The 17,408-nt window shown below is 37.8% G+C and overlaps 1 protein-coding gene across 1 annotated transcript in view; it reads left to right on the forward strand.

Annotated features, from left to right (window-relative positions):
- Positions 1-17,408, forward strand: part of LOC132157249 (pro-neuregulin-3, membrane-bound isoform) — a 304,223-nt gene that overhangs the window by 245,914 nt on the left and 40,901 nt on the right. The window contains exon 3 of the mRNA XM_059566502.1: positions 7,628-7,701. Coding sequence (XP_059422485.1) covers positions 7,628-7,701 — 74 coding nt within the window. The remainder of the gene's footprint in view (positions 1-7,627; positions 7,702-17,408) is intronic.

The raw sequence follows: 17,408 nt of genomic DNA on the forward strand, positions 1-17,408 counted from the left end.
TATCAAAGTTTATATTATTATTTAAAATTGCAATTAGAACCTGACAGTCAGTGATCACCATATTTTTTATTGAATAGACAGAGCAGCTTTGACCTTTTTTACCTAACTTTGAATGTACTCTTGCATCCTAAATGAAAACTCTAGCACTAGACCATCATGTTTAAATAGGGAGCTTTTTTCTCTTTTGGTCATGTTTTACCTTGCCTAGAGCAAAAAGTGAGCCATTACTGCCATCAGTGCCCCCTCAAGGAAAATAGGTGCATGGCACCCCTGAGTACAGCTGAATTATCTGTAATATAGGTATTTAAGGCTGAACCACATCCTAAAACAATGGCCTAGCTCAACATACTAAAATTGTCCTGTGGCAAAAAAAAAGAAAACTAAGAAAACTATAATAATTGTATTTGTGTTTTCTTAAAGAGATTCTGTCATCATTTACTGTATCTGATTTTTTTCTTGGTCCATACAATGAAAGTCAGCACTCACCAGAACTGAGTGGTTAATAACATTCCACAAGATATTTAAAAAAAAAAAAAAGTTTGTTGCAACTGAATGCTTACGTTCAAAAGTTAATGGTTTATTCAGCATTTTGTATAGCTTAGGTAACAAAATCATACCGTCTGTCTCCTTAGCTTGGTCTTATAACTGCAGTGACAGCATGGCACGGTTGAGTTTTGTATTTACCAGTGGCTCCATTCATTCTTCATGTTGGTAGAGAACTTGCTTTAAACTTATCCCCTGCAGTATGGTTACCAAATAAAGAGAAAGAGGAAACATGTCACAACCTCATGTCAGCATGCTATGGTGTTTAGCTATTTGTATTTATGCTGTAATAGAGAGTAAGTTGCTTCGCCTGGGTAGATTTGAGCAAAGCTGCTAAAAAGGCTGTACGAAATCTTTTCAACTCTACCGTGTGTTCTCTGTTGGATTCCTCTGTTGGATCTTTGATTTATGTTGTGCAATAGTCATCTCATTTTATTCGCCTCTTCTCACATCTGCCAGCATCCGCTGAAATTGCATGTTAAAAGTTAAAAGAACACCTGTCACAGGCTTGAAGTTGATGGCAACATAAACACGAGTGCATGCACAGCTTGAGTCGAGCTGCTAGAAGAGGCCCTTACACTTCTTCAGGAAGGAAAAAGAGGAATTAGCTTTCCATGCATCCTCACTCATGTTTAGAAATGAGGAGGGTCAGCCGAAGGTGAGCATAAGAATGCAAGACAAGTGAGCTATCTTTTATTTTCAGGTTTGCTGACACCAGAATGTAAATTATTTAAGGAGGCCAGTCTGACAAAAAAGGGGAGAAAGGGAAGGTCTCAAAGCCAACACATTCGTGTGTGCAAATTATGTGGCACACCTAAAGGTTGGAATGCACTACATGACTTTAAAATCTGTGCAGATTTTAAAACACTAGGCAGCATACACTAGCCTAAATGGTTACATAAAAAAGCATGATCATCATACACTAACCCACTGAGGATCATACACTACCGGGCTTTAGTGGCATATGAACACAAAATGTGCCCCGTTGATAGTAGACACATGACAAATTAGAACAATAAGCCTGTGTGTTCTAAAATGTGGTGGTGATGGTGCAGTGGATAAGTTTTGTTTGTTCATATGTTTATTATTGTGTGGACCATCAACGTACATTTTGGTAGTTGAAATACAAGTAGTCCGTGTCCTTGCTGTCTGTGTATGCGTCCAGATTGCTCATGCGGAAAGTATAACACAGGCTTAAGAAGCAATGTAAAATCATTTTGCAGAAATGTTGCCACAGGCACATATTTTCCAGAAATCCTGGGTTGTAGTTTCCCTAAATCACGTTACGTATCAGTTCTTGAACACATATAATGGGTCTGAATTACTTTTCCTTTTTTTCCTATTATCCTCTAACTTTCATCAACGGAGGATAGTGCATATTCCAGTGTCTGAAACTAAGTTTCAGACAGCTAACATGAAATCAGACCCTCTCTTGGCAGTGTTAATAAGTGCTATTCGATCAGCTCAGAGACAAGGTTATTGCTGAACCAATGCGGTCAAGAGGAAAAAGAAAGAAAAAGGCTGAATATTGTGGAGAGGGATAATCATTTTACACTGAGATGGAAGAGCAAGTATTGTATTAACATAAGTCAATTCCTTAATAAAAGCGCATTATAGCCATTTACACTGAGGTATGTAAATCAATATTCTAATACTTATAATCTGATAGCACAAAGTCAAATATAAGAATTAATATAAATGTAAACTTTTCTCAAGCTCCATGCACCAGGCACAATAAAACTAATTTATTCATTCACATTAACCGCACAAAGAAAGGCCAGTAACAGAGATGTCTGAGATGTTCTAAGAGTTTCTCTCTTGTCTACATTTCCCAGCATAGTGCCAGGTTGACCAGGGGTGCAAAACTACAGAGAAAATGGTTCTCTGAGAGCACTTCAGAGTACCTGTACCATCTCACAGTTCTCTTCACTCAATTCAGCAGATCACAGCAGGTGAATGCTAACCTCGGTGCTAACGATAATGGATACTTCACTAGTGCACTGTCAGGCTCATTGGATGATGCCGTGTGGAACTGTGATAATGATAGTTTAAACGGAACAAGTTGCTGCGATGTCCGTTGGTCTTTGCTTGAGTGTGATTTTGGGGTTTGGGAAATGGCGTGGATCTTTAAAATACCCTTTCACACCACTAAAAATCGATTTTTGTGTGCATGTTTATAAGTGGCCACAGGTATGATCATGTACAAAATGGTCAAAGGTTACCAAAAGGAAATCCATAGTTTCTGCTTTGTTTGAGGTCCAGGAAATTGGCTCTCTCAAATGTCAAATCTTCAATTCGAATCTTCAATGCCCTCCTTGTGCTTTTAAAAGTTTGGTACATAAACCATTTCATACTTGAAACAACAAGTGCTTCACTTTCTGCCTCACTAATTAGATGTCTGTTCTATAATTCACAATCTTCAAATATTGCTTACTGTATAATTAAGACAAAAGATACACAAAGATCATTTTCAAAAGCTTAATCTAATTTGCTGTTGTGCAGCAGGTAATCACTCACACAAGCCATTCTGATATCTAGGGAAAACATCACTATTATTAGTGATACTGCTTTTATGCAGCAGTTACACTGTGTGACTTAGACACACTATTTCCAGTTACTTTGTCTAATTTAGCTAAGCCACCAAAAAAAAAAAAAAACTTTCAAACAAAGCAACAATTCAAATGCCATGCATTTCCAAGCAACGCCTTTTAGGTGTGTTAAGTAATAAATCAGTGTTTTGAACAAATCTGTTAAGATAATGAATCATTGACTAACTCGTAAAATCTGTCCCTTGTTTTGTTCCTGGCTGAATTATTGTTTTTGAACTAATTGGTTGAATCAATAATTCAATGGCTCATTTATGAAGACAGTTGTTTGTTTCATTTTTTTCAATGAATTATCACGTGTGAAATAATGTATAACTGATTTATAAAGACAACCTACTGGCTTATCAATGTAAGCTGCAAAAAACCTGACCATTGATGTAAATATATACAGGTAATTTGGATGCTTCCTGAATCTATACCTGATGGAATTACAGCTTTGTTTGAACAATTTGTGCCATAAATGCACATACAGCAATTAAAACAAATTGTAAATGTTAAATGTCCATGCTGGCTAAGGTTATGATTTGCTTCTTTTTAGACTTACAGAGAAGAATTCCAAAATATAAACAGAACAGCTGAGAAGCCAGAGTAAACATGATAAACATGATAACATGATTAAACATGATTAAACACAGTAACTTGCTCTAAATCTCAAAATGCCTGTGTGAATAGCCTGGGAACATACTCCAGATCTCATTCCTTTTAATTAAAGGTTCTCATGATAAACTATCAGGTTGCTTTAATTGGTATTTATGCATGCTGCTTCTGTACTTTTGTCCGTTACATTTCCCATTATGAAATTATGAACTCCATAAATGGGTTCACATGGTTTCCTGGTTGTGATAAACACACCGAAGCCTGATCATTAGCAGTGCATATTTAACTGTGCATGTTCTTCTAACATTCTGCAAAAATATGACAGCTGGAGGCTTGGTATTTATATTTATCTGTGCCTGTAAAGCTGTCTCTTAGTTGGAATGATCTACACCTCCTTCCAGCATCCCATCCCCCTCCCCCATTTGTTCCTGCTAATTAATGAGTGTGGTGCTAATTAAAAGCCAGGCAACACTCAATACATTCTGGGTCCTTGAGAAATATTAACATTTTCATTTGCAGGTCTCTGAGACTAATAAATATTCGATTGCAAAATTTCCAAGGAAAATTATTGGGTTGAAAGGAGCATGAAAGTGACAAGACACATATGTTATATATAGACATATATTATGCAGAAGAAATGAAAGATTTCACACAGGGGGTCCTGTAACATGAAGTAAAGAAAAAATAATTGAACGTTAGAAATAACTGTAGCCTAGTCAATTAAAAGACATCGTCACACCCGGCTGAGATGCGTTTCAGTATTTCATGTTGATATAACTGAAACACTATGCTATGTGCACAAGAGAGGGAAAAAGCTTTTTATGAAAGAAAAGGCCTCTGCTTCGGTCGTATGCTGAGCAACAGGGAGCCTCCTACTGCGTTAAACATGCATCTTCTTTCCACATAAATCAAGCCTGTGAACAAAATGTCTGTGTGGGGCAAGATAAAAAAGAGGCAAGCAGCCCAGATGTGGTCTCTTGGGTACAGTTCCACACCTCCACCTCTTTCCATCCACTCCCAACATTTTAATTGCCACTGTTTGCCAATTGCCACAGCTCATACTTTGCCCATAATGACTGTTCCTCACAATGCAGCCATAGCACTTGATCTCTCTTTTAATGATCCTCCTTCTGTAAATTTGTACTGCACTACTTTCTTATCTCACAGATCTTTATCAGCTTCACTTGCCTGCGGACACATTAATTGGGGAGAGATTAATTGACCACAGATACTTCAGGCATGACTTATGCGCTATGTAAAGCACAGTTACACATTTGCGGAGCTGATTTGATTACTGACTCATAGCCCTCTAGCTCCCTGTGTGCAGTTAGTGTAAAATCTTTACTAGCAACGCATATGACAGTTACATTCAATTATTCGTATGCTGATTTCTACTATAGATTGAGGCATGATAATTGTTAACCTCAGATCGGACAAGAGTGTAAAAAGAATATATCACTGTGATGCTATTTATAGTAATTTCTGTGTAAATCATTCGTAAAACATGCCTATGTAAATTGGCACGTTGAATGGTTTTATGAACAATTTACATAGAAATTTGTTCTGCTTGTGTTTCATGAATGAGGCCCAATGAATATTTGTTGCTGTTCGTACGTTTAGGATTTTTGGTTTGACTGGGAAAAGACAAATATTCAGATGTATTCAAAATTATTCAATTTCATCAGTTTTCTGTGGTTCTTCTAGTTATAAGGGAAAACAATGGAATGATACAGAAAGTACATCTGTTTCATGAACACAGCAACATATTTGTAACAGTGCTTAATTTGTACATGACAAAAAGAAAGATATTTACAATGAAAACTTGGGCAATGTAGTGAATTATACAATGCAGTTAGCCAGAACTGTGACTTTCACTGTATTTATCACTCTGCTTGTTGTGTTTGCAAGGTACTGACAGACTGTCAGACTGTTCATTAGTGTTTGTAATCCTGCAGATTATAGATTATAGTTATGCCAGTAGGTGGCGACAAGTGCCAGTCTTTAAATAAATGAAATCATTTGTTCAACTGACTCATTGAAAATGAAAAACCTGAATCATTCTAGAAGAATACAAATAACTATCTTTATTAGTGACTCATTCAATCACTCATTCAACCAATTTATTAGTAGGTGAAGCAAAAACATAAGGGCATTTTCACACCTGGCTTTGTTGGAGCATTTGTTTCTGAACCTGGCGCATTTCTCCCTTGGTTCAATACATTTTGGCATATATGAACACAGCAATCACGCTCGGATTCAAACCAAAATAATCGACCCAAGATTGCCTGATTGAGGTAGTCTCAGCCCAATTGAAAACTAGCTCTAGAGCGGTTGCTTGTGGTAAGAAAGCAATCTGACCCAATGGACCAATGAACCAAGCTATATTATAATTCATAATGTAGGTGAGCACATTTCTTATTCCAGTTGAAAACCAAAGAGCAGCTCTTCTCATGGCTTTCTTTCGAAACAGGTGCATTGTAAGAATGCTGTCCAGACGAAGCCTTCATTCTCACTCTAACTTTGTTTATATATTATATATTTTTATATGTTATGTAGTAAGTATTTTACATCCATGTTTCAGAACAAAACAAATAATCTATGTACATGTGTGAAAATGACATCAAAAGTAAGCAATATCATATGGTAACTATAAATAGATCAGAGAAAGCTGCCGATGCAAGCAAATGTGCAATATTTATTTATGTTGCATATAATATTAAAAAATAAAAGATTGGGCTTTAAAATATATTTATTTTTCTGTTGGAAACTTGGAAACTTACAGCTTAAGCAATATGCAGCATTAAATTGAGCTCTTGATCCTCTGTAAAAGGATGAAATGTGCTGTATAACCAACAAAAGCTTATGCTATCTGCTGAGGCTCGTGAGCATGGCATATGCATATGCTCTGTTTGTACTCTGCCATTTAGAGCCAGGGACATTTTTCTTTGTCACATTGCTCTCCTGACTCAACCATCTGAAAGCGGGATTAGCCTCCAGTGTCTTTGAAAAGTCAAGAAGTGAGGGAAAAATGAGGATAAAGTGATGACAGGATGGAGAGAGGGAGAGGAAGAGCGAGACAGGCAGTAACACATGGGCAGTTACATGAGCAAGAGAGCTGGAGAGAGAGCAAACAGCTTGGCTGGGAGGGACATGGCATACATATTTCATATATAAAAGACAAGCATTTAATTTCCATATTTAGTGAACACCGAGAGAGCTTATTGAAACAGTCAGGGCTTTGCTGAGGTAGAAAATCAGCAAACTTGCTGTGCCCATGTATTTCCAAATCAATCTACTGCCATCTGCAACAGATGCATGGCATGGCACGTCTGGGTTTCCCATCTGATTTCCAGAAAACCCATGACCATTTGTCACTCTGATTGGCTTATCCACATCTAGAAGTTTCATTGTTATCAAATGCACAGGGACCAGTCTGGTGTTTTGTGGAGTGTTTTTTTGTGAGTGGTGGAGTGACCAAAGGGTCTAAAGTAATATTCCAGGTTCAATTTAAGTTAAGCTAAATCAATAACATTTTTAGTAATTCATTTTCACATAGTTTATAGATCTTTAAAGACTTTTGTTTGACAATTCTTTTTTATTGACAATTTTATTTCTGCTTTTTTTTTTAGATTTGGTTCTCTATTAATAACAACACAGCTTGCAATGGAAATAAATGGGGCCAGAAATGTTAAAATACTCATTACTTCACCAGTATAGCCAAAAAGTAGATTTTTTTGCCTTTATCCCCACAAGAAACAAGCCGAGTACAGTTCTTAACCCCATGGAGACTTTCCCTAAAATACATTGCTTTAGATAAAAGCATCTGTTAAACTGCTTACTAACTGTCTTTCTTTTTCTTTCTTTCTTTCTTTCCAAATCAGGTGTAAAGAGGGTTTCCAGGGGATTCGCTGTGACCAGTTCCTGCCCAAGACTGATTCCATCATGTCTGACCCAAGTGAGTGCACTTGCATTTTGCTTGAATACATCAGATGCATGTAAATGCATACATTTTTACTCTGCTGTGTCTGAAGTTAATAGAAAATACCATGTGAACAGTCTATGGATTATACAGTCCTTTTGAAATTGTTTTGAAATGAGTGTACAGGGTCACTGAGGTGAAGAGAGAGAAATGGCTATAATCAGCTTCTAACCCAAATGAATGCTTAGCTTCTGTGGACCATAATGCATTTATGCAGTCATTTGCAAATAACAACAAGGCTTTGCAGTTTGCAGTCTTACATGCACTGTTGTCATAGAAACCTTGTCATTACTAAAGTGTCACAACATTTTCATATTTTCCTGACAGGAACAGATTTCTAGATTTTCCCACCCACTCAGCTAATGACTGTATATTCACATGCTTCTACCAAACCTGAATGTCTAAATGATGTATACCATTTTACCAAATAAGGCTGTGTGTGTGTGTGTGTGTGTGTGTGTGTGTGTGTGTGTGTGTGTGTGTGTGTGTGTGTGTGTGTGTGTGTGTGTGTGTGTGTGTGTGTGTGCGCACATATGTACAGGTAGTGATTGCATGTTGTGGGCAATGAGTAAGACCACTTGATGAGTCAGAAATGGAGCATGATTATGAGGGGTTCTGTTTTCTGACCTTCTCGTAGAGATCTATCAGTGCTGTTTTATATGAAAGATAATAAAATGAGCTGCTCAAGAATTTGCTGGATGCAAATAGAAATGGTGAATACCACTAGCTGAGAATGTAAAGCACACACCCTTTTACTGAACAAAAACTAACACGTATACTATACATCCACACTCATATGCCCACATATCACAGCATAGCATTAATATGTTATATTCAGAAAAAGTATTAGTATAGTACATTGATCGGTTTTATCATATCCCCCCTTTTTCACAGAGAAGTCTGAGCTGTTTCAACTGAAAGAAACTTGCACTGATTGATCTCAAAACATGTCAGTACCTTTGTTTTGTCTCAAGATACACCAGTTTTTTATTTTATTTTATTTTTTAAAGCTACATTTATTAAAGAAATGCTTAAATGTCCTAATTGAATTTATTTAATACACGAGTTTCACAATTTGAGTTGAATTACTGAGATGCACCTGTATGTATACATATATATATATATATATATATATACAGGTGCATCTCAATAAATTAGAATGTCGTGGAAAAGTTCATTTATTTCAGTAATTCAACTCAAATTGTGAAACTCATGTATTAAATAAATTCAATGCACACAGACTGAAGTAGTTTTAGTATTTGGTTCTTTTAATTGATGATTTTGGCTCACATTTAACAAAAACCCACCAATTCACCATCTCAACAAATTAGAATATGGTGACATGCCAATCATCTCATCAACTCAAAACACCTGCAAAGGTTTCCTGAGCCTTCAAAATGGTCTCTCAGTTTGGTGGAAGACTGGTGATCTGACAGTTGTCCAGAAGACAATCATTGACACCCTTTACAAGGAGGGAAAGCCACAAACATTCATTTCCAAAGAAGCTGGCTGTTCACAGAGTGCTGTATCCAAGCATGTTAACAGAAAGTTGAGTGGAAGGAAAGTGTGGAAGAAAAAGATGCACAACCAACCGAGAGAACCGCAGCCTTATGAGGATTCTCAAGCAAAATCGATTCAAGAATTTGAGTGAACTTCAAATTCAAATGGACTGAGGCTGGGGTCAAGGCATCAAGAGCCACCACACACAGACGTGTCAAGAAATGTGGCTACATTTGTCATATTCCTCTTGTTAAGCCACTCCTGAACCGCAGGCAATGTCAGAGGCGTCTTACCTGGGCTAAGGAGAAGAAGAACTGTATTGTTGCCCAGTGGTCCAAAGTCCTCTTTTTAGATGAGAGCAAGTTTTGTATTTCATTTGGAAACCAAGGTCCTAGAGTCTGGAGGAAGGGTGGAGAAGCTCATAGCCCAAGCTGCTTAAAGTCCAGTGTTAAGTTTCCACAGTCTGTGAGGATTTGGGATGCAATGTCATCAGCTGGTGTTGGTGTCAGGGTTCTGTCACTCCAGTCTAGTGTTATTCATGGTTTTGTGACAGAGCCCTGATACTCTCCTCATGTCATTGTTTTCATGTGAGTGCGCGGCTTAGTTTTTACTGGCTGCGTGCCTTCTCGTGTGAACACGCGGTTTATGAGCTTGCTCATTAGCTGATGTTTGTCTATTCAAGCACATGGCTAGTGATTGGTTTGCTGGCCATGTGCTTGTGTTTTTTTGTTTTGTGTGAGCACATGGCTTTTGTCTTCGTTCCTATGTGCCATGTGCTCTCGTCAATTGTCTTGACCCCACCCATCTTGTTACCTGATTATTGATGTAATTTTCCCCACATGTGTTCCCTCGTTATCCTCCTCATTAGCTCCCTATTTATTGTCCTTGTGTTTGCAGTCTGGTTGCTAGTTCGTCGTCAAACATTTGTCTGTGCACATCGTGTCTTGCCTTGCCAGTCAAGTTTAGTCTGTTTTCCCCTACGGGGTAGTTTTTGTTTGTTTATTTTATTATTACTACTATTAAAGAGCCCTTCTCTCTGCATCATTGAGTCCTCGCCTCTTCCCTCTACCCAAACCCTGACAGTTGGTCCATTGTGTTTTTTGAAAGCCAAAATCACTGCAGCCGTTTAACAATACATTTTGGAGCACTTCATGCTTCCTTCAGCTGACCAGCTTTTTGAAGATGCTGATTTCATTTGAAGATGCTGATTTTTTTTTTCAAATCATCGCAATTAAAAGAACCAAAGACTTCTTCAGTCTGTGTGCACTGAATTTATTTAATACATGAGTTTCACAACTTGAGTTGAAATACTGAAATAAACAAGAACTTTTCCATGACATTCTAATTTATTGAGATGCACTTGTATATATTTTATATATTGTATATAGTTGTATTTTATTTAAGCTTGATTTTTCAGAATCTTTAGGATTCGAATTCTCTAAAGCAGTGGTTCCCAAACTTTTCCATTCCACGACCCACCTAGACAAGTGTAATATATTTCACGACCCACCAAAATATTAAAAAAAAAAAAAAAACAACGAGTGAAATTACTTTAAACCTAATCTTACTTAAAATTTTTATGACAGAAATTAAGTATTTAAGAAAAATAACCATTTTATTTTAGAGTACAACTGAAAATTTCACTACAAATTTACAAGTTTTAATTTTTGTTTACTGGCGTTAAAATATGTAGTGTCCATAAAAACGTGAAGCAGGCTCACTCCAGTGAAGTGTGATCTGCGCTGCTGTGTTTTGTTGCATTCATGATCCTTCCGTGTGTGTCGGCGAGAACGGAGCACAATCCAACACTTTTTTAGAAAAGCATAAGAAGCAAAGCAGAACTATCTAAAACAGTTTGGAGATTAAAATAATTGTGAAATAGGTAAAAAAAGACCGATTGAACCTTTTAATGACATTGCTCTGAGACCTTCAAAACACGCAACGCACACGGACTTAATTGCAATTTGAAAATCACACTAAGGATATTGCAGTTCATTATTAATGTTGGTGGGCTATATCGTTGTGATGAGTGGGTTCCCAGTTCCCGCCTCCTTCTTCCTGTGATTGTGAAGATTTTAATGTTTTACACTGGTGCCGAAGCCAGGGAGGAAGGAGGGGCGCGCTGCCGAAGATCCTTCGCCGCTGGGGTGAATCCGCAGTGCCATCGAGCAGGGCGAAGGAGTCTGCCGCCGAGGGTGCTCGATGTGGTGGGCTGGAGTGAGTTGCCGGGGGGGGGGGGCGAACTCACTCCAGCCCACCGCCTCGATGACTCCTTCGTGGAAAGAGGTGGGAACCGGCGGACAATCAAACAAAGTTTTAATAACCAAATAAACACAAAACAGCGCGACAGCCCCTCTCGGATGACTGCCGTGCACAAATAAAAAACAAACACAAAATAAAACCCAGGCCTGGTCCTCTCTCGTCCTTCACTGTCATCGCTCCTCTTTTGTATCTTTCCGATCTCCTCCGTGGTTCTTGAGACCGGTGAGTGTTGCTCATTTCCCAATCACTCCACCGGCCTAGCTCTGTTCCCATGGCACTAGGCCCCGCCCCACTCGTCACATTCGTGCAGCCCTAGACTGAACTGTGTTAGTGTCTGTGTGTCATTGAAACGCAAAATTAGCTGCAGCCAAGTGACTTTGTGCGACCCACCTTGTTCCATTCCGTGACCCACGAGTGGGTCGCGACCCACAGTTTGAAAACCCCTGCTCTAAAGGAATTGCAAAAATCAGGTTATAGTGCAAGCATGCCCAGAAAATCTGCATGGGACAATTTCTCATCTTGTAAGCCTGGTTTTGAGCACTAGGATGTAGAGGATGCGGCAAACTGCCACTTACATACTTTACTAGAACTATACAGCATCACTCCATAACTGCAATCCGATTCCAGAAACCTAATTTACATACAAAGGAAGCACATTTGTGTTGCAAGGAAAGACAATGACTTCATTTAAATACATTGCAGCTCATTAGCATATTTACCAGTCCTTTAAACAAGGTTGTAGATGGTTTATGAATTATCTGCAGGTTTTTTTGGCTCGCTTCCAACAAAGTCACCCCGTAGCATTATGACACACATTAGTGTGTGTGGCATTGCTCATAAACATAGCATTTTGCTCTGGTCTGATTCTGTTTCTTCTACTTCACTTGAAGGTTAATGAATAACACTGTAATCTTCTGAGTGGCACCCTGACAGAGTTTGGCAGAGATTTACTCTACAAGTCTGCCAAGTCTTAGCCACTTCTTATCACTTTTGGCTCAGAGACAATGAGCCACCTATTGGGCAAACGAAAAATAGAATTAAGCACAGCAGAGTAACCAATTTCAGATGTGTCACAACAGCAAATTGTGAATAATGAGCTTACCACTCAATTCAGACAATAATAGCTCTGTTGAAGGAGAATTTAGTGCCCTGACAAATGGCTATTGTGAAATAAAAGCCGCACACATATTTTATGTTGGCCAACTAGACTCGACACATCGTTTTATACATGTGACTCTCCACATACAGGTCACATACATACTTGGCTTTTACAGCTCTTAAATTTTCTGCAATCTCACTGGTATCCCTTCTGTTCAAGTGGTACTCTTGACTCTTCAGATTCAGACAATCTTCATCAGTTCAGAAACAAACGTAGACAGGCTTTCAGTGTTTAAAGTTTGAGATGCCAGTAATGGGTTCACTGACAGGACAGGCACACACATAGCCAAAGTCTCTCCTGTGCCGCCACTCTTAAAAGCATCATTCTGAGAAGTCAGGGACACCCAGGGTCACGGTGTCCTTGAGTTGCACAGCCAAAGCTTTCATCACACATCTCTCAACCTCTTTCGTTTTCTGTTGTGTCTCTATCCTTCCAACCTCTAGCTGACTTTCTTCATGGGTAACAATTACAACAATAACTATACCCTAAATGGATATTTCACCAACAATTATTTCTGTCATCATTTACTCCCCCTCATGTCATTCTAATCCTGGGACCAAAACAACATTGGGCCCCTTTTGCTTTTATTGTTATGGAAAAGAGAAAACACCTCAACATTTTTCAGAATATATATATTTTTTTGCATGTGCCTGAGAAAAGAAATACTAAAGTAAATGATTTAAACATTTTGGGTGGGTGATCTAATTATTTAAATATCATTTATGGGAAGTAAGTTATTTACTTTCAATTTTGCTCAATAACATTTTGATGGGGAAAAAATACATTTAAACTTCCTGAAGACCTCTAAGAATTTCAAAGGTTGACATGACTAAAAGTATTCTGGGTTAAGTTCAAGTTAAGCTTGAAAAAAAAAAAATCTGTGGCCTGTGGGTTATTACCAGAGAACAAATTTTTAGCTCATCCCTCAGTTTGTCAAATAGAACAGGAAATGCATTTATAGTAATGCACTTACAGTAAGAGCCTTTAAAGGCTGGATAGCCTGAGGGTTTGAAAGCTGTATATTTTTGTTAAAGCGCATTGATTAAAATTTTAGTTTGTCATTTCAAGTGTAATGTTATCTAAATTGTCTTTTTTAAGGTTTGGATACTTCTAGGTGCAGGCTCTGTTGGTATATAATTTATTTTGGGTAGAGTTTCAGTTTATGAATAGTTATGTGCCATCTGTTCCTAGTATGTCCACAGGGTAAGATAAGGTGAAGTTAGATACGCTCTTCTTCCTTCTTCATTCTTCAGCCTTTTGCTTTCATCCAAAAATTCCATTATGTCTCAGCATCATATATATTCATCAGAGCACCTGACCCAGGGTCAAGAAGAACACACATTCTGAATTATTACAGTCATTTTCTGGATAGCACCAAGGATCGAGCAGCTTAAGCCAAACATTTCCAATACGAAACACCACATGTCTGCACTCCAAGTGAATTACTGTATGAAGAATCAAATGTTCTTTTTGTTCATTTCATTGGAAGATAATGCCAAACATGCTATTTAAAACATGCCTGTAGTCTCTTATCAGTGACCTCTATGAATATGATTTTTTCAAGATCAAAATCTCCCCTATGAAACAAATTCATTTTCATCTGTAGTTTAAGCTAAACTAAGACAACTCTTACATTCTTGATCTACCGTCAGTTTTTGATCTGTTTGATGGAAAGAAGTGCACACTATAAAGGCAAAGATGAAGGGATCTCTCTTAAAACATCAGAGATCTGATGGGAATGTGCTCTTGCAGCATCAGTTGCTATTATGCGTTTAAAGAGATAAAAAAAAATAATCCATGAACCCTATAATTTAGTTTTTTATCTTTTCACCCTTCTTGATCATCTTCATTTCTGAGTAACCGTACATTTAAAAGGCAGTAATATTCAAGTAGTATTAATTTTTACTGCATTTTAACATAAATTTACTTAAAAAAATCATATTTATGTATTAATTTGAGACTGAAATGACAACTAGCTTTAGTTGATCATTATGAGCTTTACAGATATATGCCACCCTGTGGCTTAGAAATAGGCCCATTAAAGACATTTGCACTTTGATGCACTGAAGTTTACAAAATATTATTAAAGTGTCTTGCATAAATCTTTCTCCTCATCGTTTGACTTTTTCGGAACAAAAAGTGCATGTTGTTGATCGGTTGTTTATTTTGCCTTTAATCATAACATAAAATGGGCAATAAGGCAACTACATTATCATAGGGGCAACACGCTAATGGATTGCAGTCTCTATAGCCAATTTACCTTACCGCGTGGGAAAGTATAACACAAGGGTAAAGGGAAATTTTAAAGTGATTGCTGCAATTCGTCTGTTGAGGCCCAGTGCAATTCTGCTTGTTCACACTTGTAAAACATTTATCTAGGTCTGAGATAATGCTTTTGGATCGGTCATTTACAGTGAGATCTAGATCTTGTCAGCCCTCTTCATATAGAAAAATAAGTGAATTGTATGCTGACATCACTGTGTTCTCTTACGTTACAGTCTCCTTGGCAACGTGCCACGTAGGCAGGGTTATAAGGGCTATTTTTCTTCTTTATGCATCTTGGCTGAGAATAAAATGCATGGAGCGAAGCTAATTTTTAACCTGTTGAGCTTCTATTAACTACCTGCCTGAAAACGGTCATCTTTTCGCATTTTCTTGTGATAACTCAATTTAGCATCCATCTGGCAACAATTCAGGCAAATGTCAAGAGTGTTCAATAAAATCTGATTCACAGCAATCATGTACGACATGATTTATGCACTCAGGGTTTAATACACATCACCACTTTGTGCATTTCTGTTCTGCATGATTGACAGCAACCTATTAGCTCTCAATATCATGTGCCTCCAAAGAGAGACTTTCTGTTTATTTGTGGAGTTATCTGTTTGTTATTGTTACTTTGAGGGCCTCCTCCTAATTTCAAAGCTTTACAAGAACAGATCCCTCATTTTGGTTGCCCAGATTCCCTGCTGATCACAGTGTCTGTTTACTGAAAAGTGAGTCAGTGGTTATTAGCAGTCTCTTTGTGATGATGGCTCTGCCGAAGCAGCAGGTGAGAGGGGGTAAGTAATTGTCAGACTTGCTGATTAGAGAGGGTTCTCGCAGCCATTGGGCTGCTTATACTTGAATGTTTTCAGATACAAAAGCTTCTTTCCATCATTCCAGCCTCTCTGACTAGATGACCGTGTTATTGGCCTTTTGTAACTTTTCATTTAAAGGGCAAGTCACAGGCATGATTAGTTATCAAAGACAGTGGCATCATGTTCATATGTGAATCTCTGTGCAGCAGTTTATGTAAATTGAGCCAATATAATTTCTCTGCAATCACCAAGAAATGACACCCACTCACTATTAGAAGTAGGAATCTTGGGATTCGATTCAATTTTAAGTCAAGATCCAATTTCAAAATGAGTCTTGATTAATTTCTCATTTGACATCCATTTAATTTGAACCATATATGTTTAATGCAAACATTAATATGCATTATTATATTATATTATATTTATTATATTATATTATATTATATTATATTATATTATATTATATTATATTATATTATATTATATTATATAGTTGAATGGTTTTTCAAGGGCGTTTAAAATGTTAAAAAAACTTATAACATGATGAAAATGCATATATATAACGGCTTTAAAATGGCAGAGGGCAGCCAAGATTTGAATAGAAATGTTATACAATACAGTTTTTAAATTTAAAATGGTAATTGTAGATTAACATGTCGGTATGAAATAAGCGGTCTGATCATTGTGTGGCTCCGTCCAGAATTTTGTGATGCATCGTTTCTTTGATTCTGCAGAATCCCTTCTTCACACACTATATCAGAAAGTTTAAAATGTCAAGTTCGCTTTGTAACTAACAGCCTCATCTTGTCTCATTTCATCTGTTCAAGGTCTTTACACACATCTGCGGCTTTTCAGATCTATCTGTACTGGCAGACCTCCTCCTCTCATTTCACAGTGCTGGGTTCTGTCAGTTCTCCGGCCTCCTTAGTGTCTAAACATTATGAGGCTCTCCTTTAATAATTCTTCCTAAGCTTCTCAATCTCCCCAGCATCCCTAAGTCTGTCAGTCAGCCTCGTAGGCATCCTCTCCTCACCTTTATTCATAAGCCATGAGCACTTCAGAGTTATTACCCATAATTCCCTGGGAGGACCACAGCATCATCCTTACAATGACAAACAATGGGGAGCTGAGATAGTGCTGACAGGTACAGTCTGCCTGGCGGTTCATAAAAGACTTTTGTAACTCTGATGTAACATGAATAGCAAAGGAAAGTAAAGACAGAAGGGAAGGGAGGAGAAAAGGACAGTAATTGGTTCTATCCTGTTGCGTCTGTCCACCAGCTGTCTCAGCGTATCCAATGATCATTTCCACCTCAGAATATTGGACAAACTTTGCCATTTCACTTGTAATGGCAGCTGTTATGGCATATGTCTCATAGTTACTGCTTAAACTGATGGTAATACTGACCACCAAGTGAAAACAAAGGTCACGGCAGTGCTTCAGCAGAAGATGTTATGCTTGTATGGCTTTAACGGTAGTGGATTGATGAAAATGGATATCTTAATTGCTCATTCTAGCACATTTGAAGAAGCTGAGAGCGTCTGAGACCCTTACTCAATACAGAGATATACAGTACGATGATAATATAAAATGTGAATAAGCCATACTCGCTTCTAACTCTGTTTGCTCACATTGGAGTACAACTTACACAGTCAGCCTGCGTTTGTTGAAAATAACTCAAA

This window comes from Carassius carassius, chromosome 14, assembly GCF_963082965.1.
Source record: "Carassius carassius chromosome 14, fCarCar2.1, whole genome shotgun sequence".
Classification (NCBI taxonomy): Eukaryota; Metazoa; Chordata; class Actinopteri; order Cypriniformes; family Cyprinidae; genus Carassius; species Carassius carassius.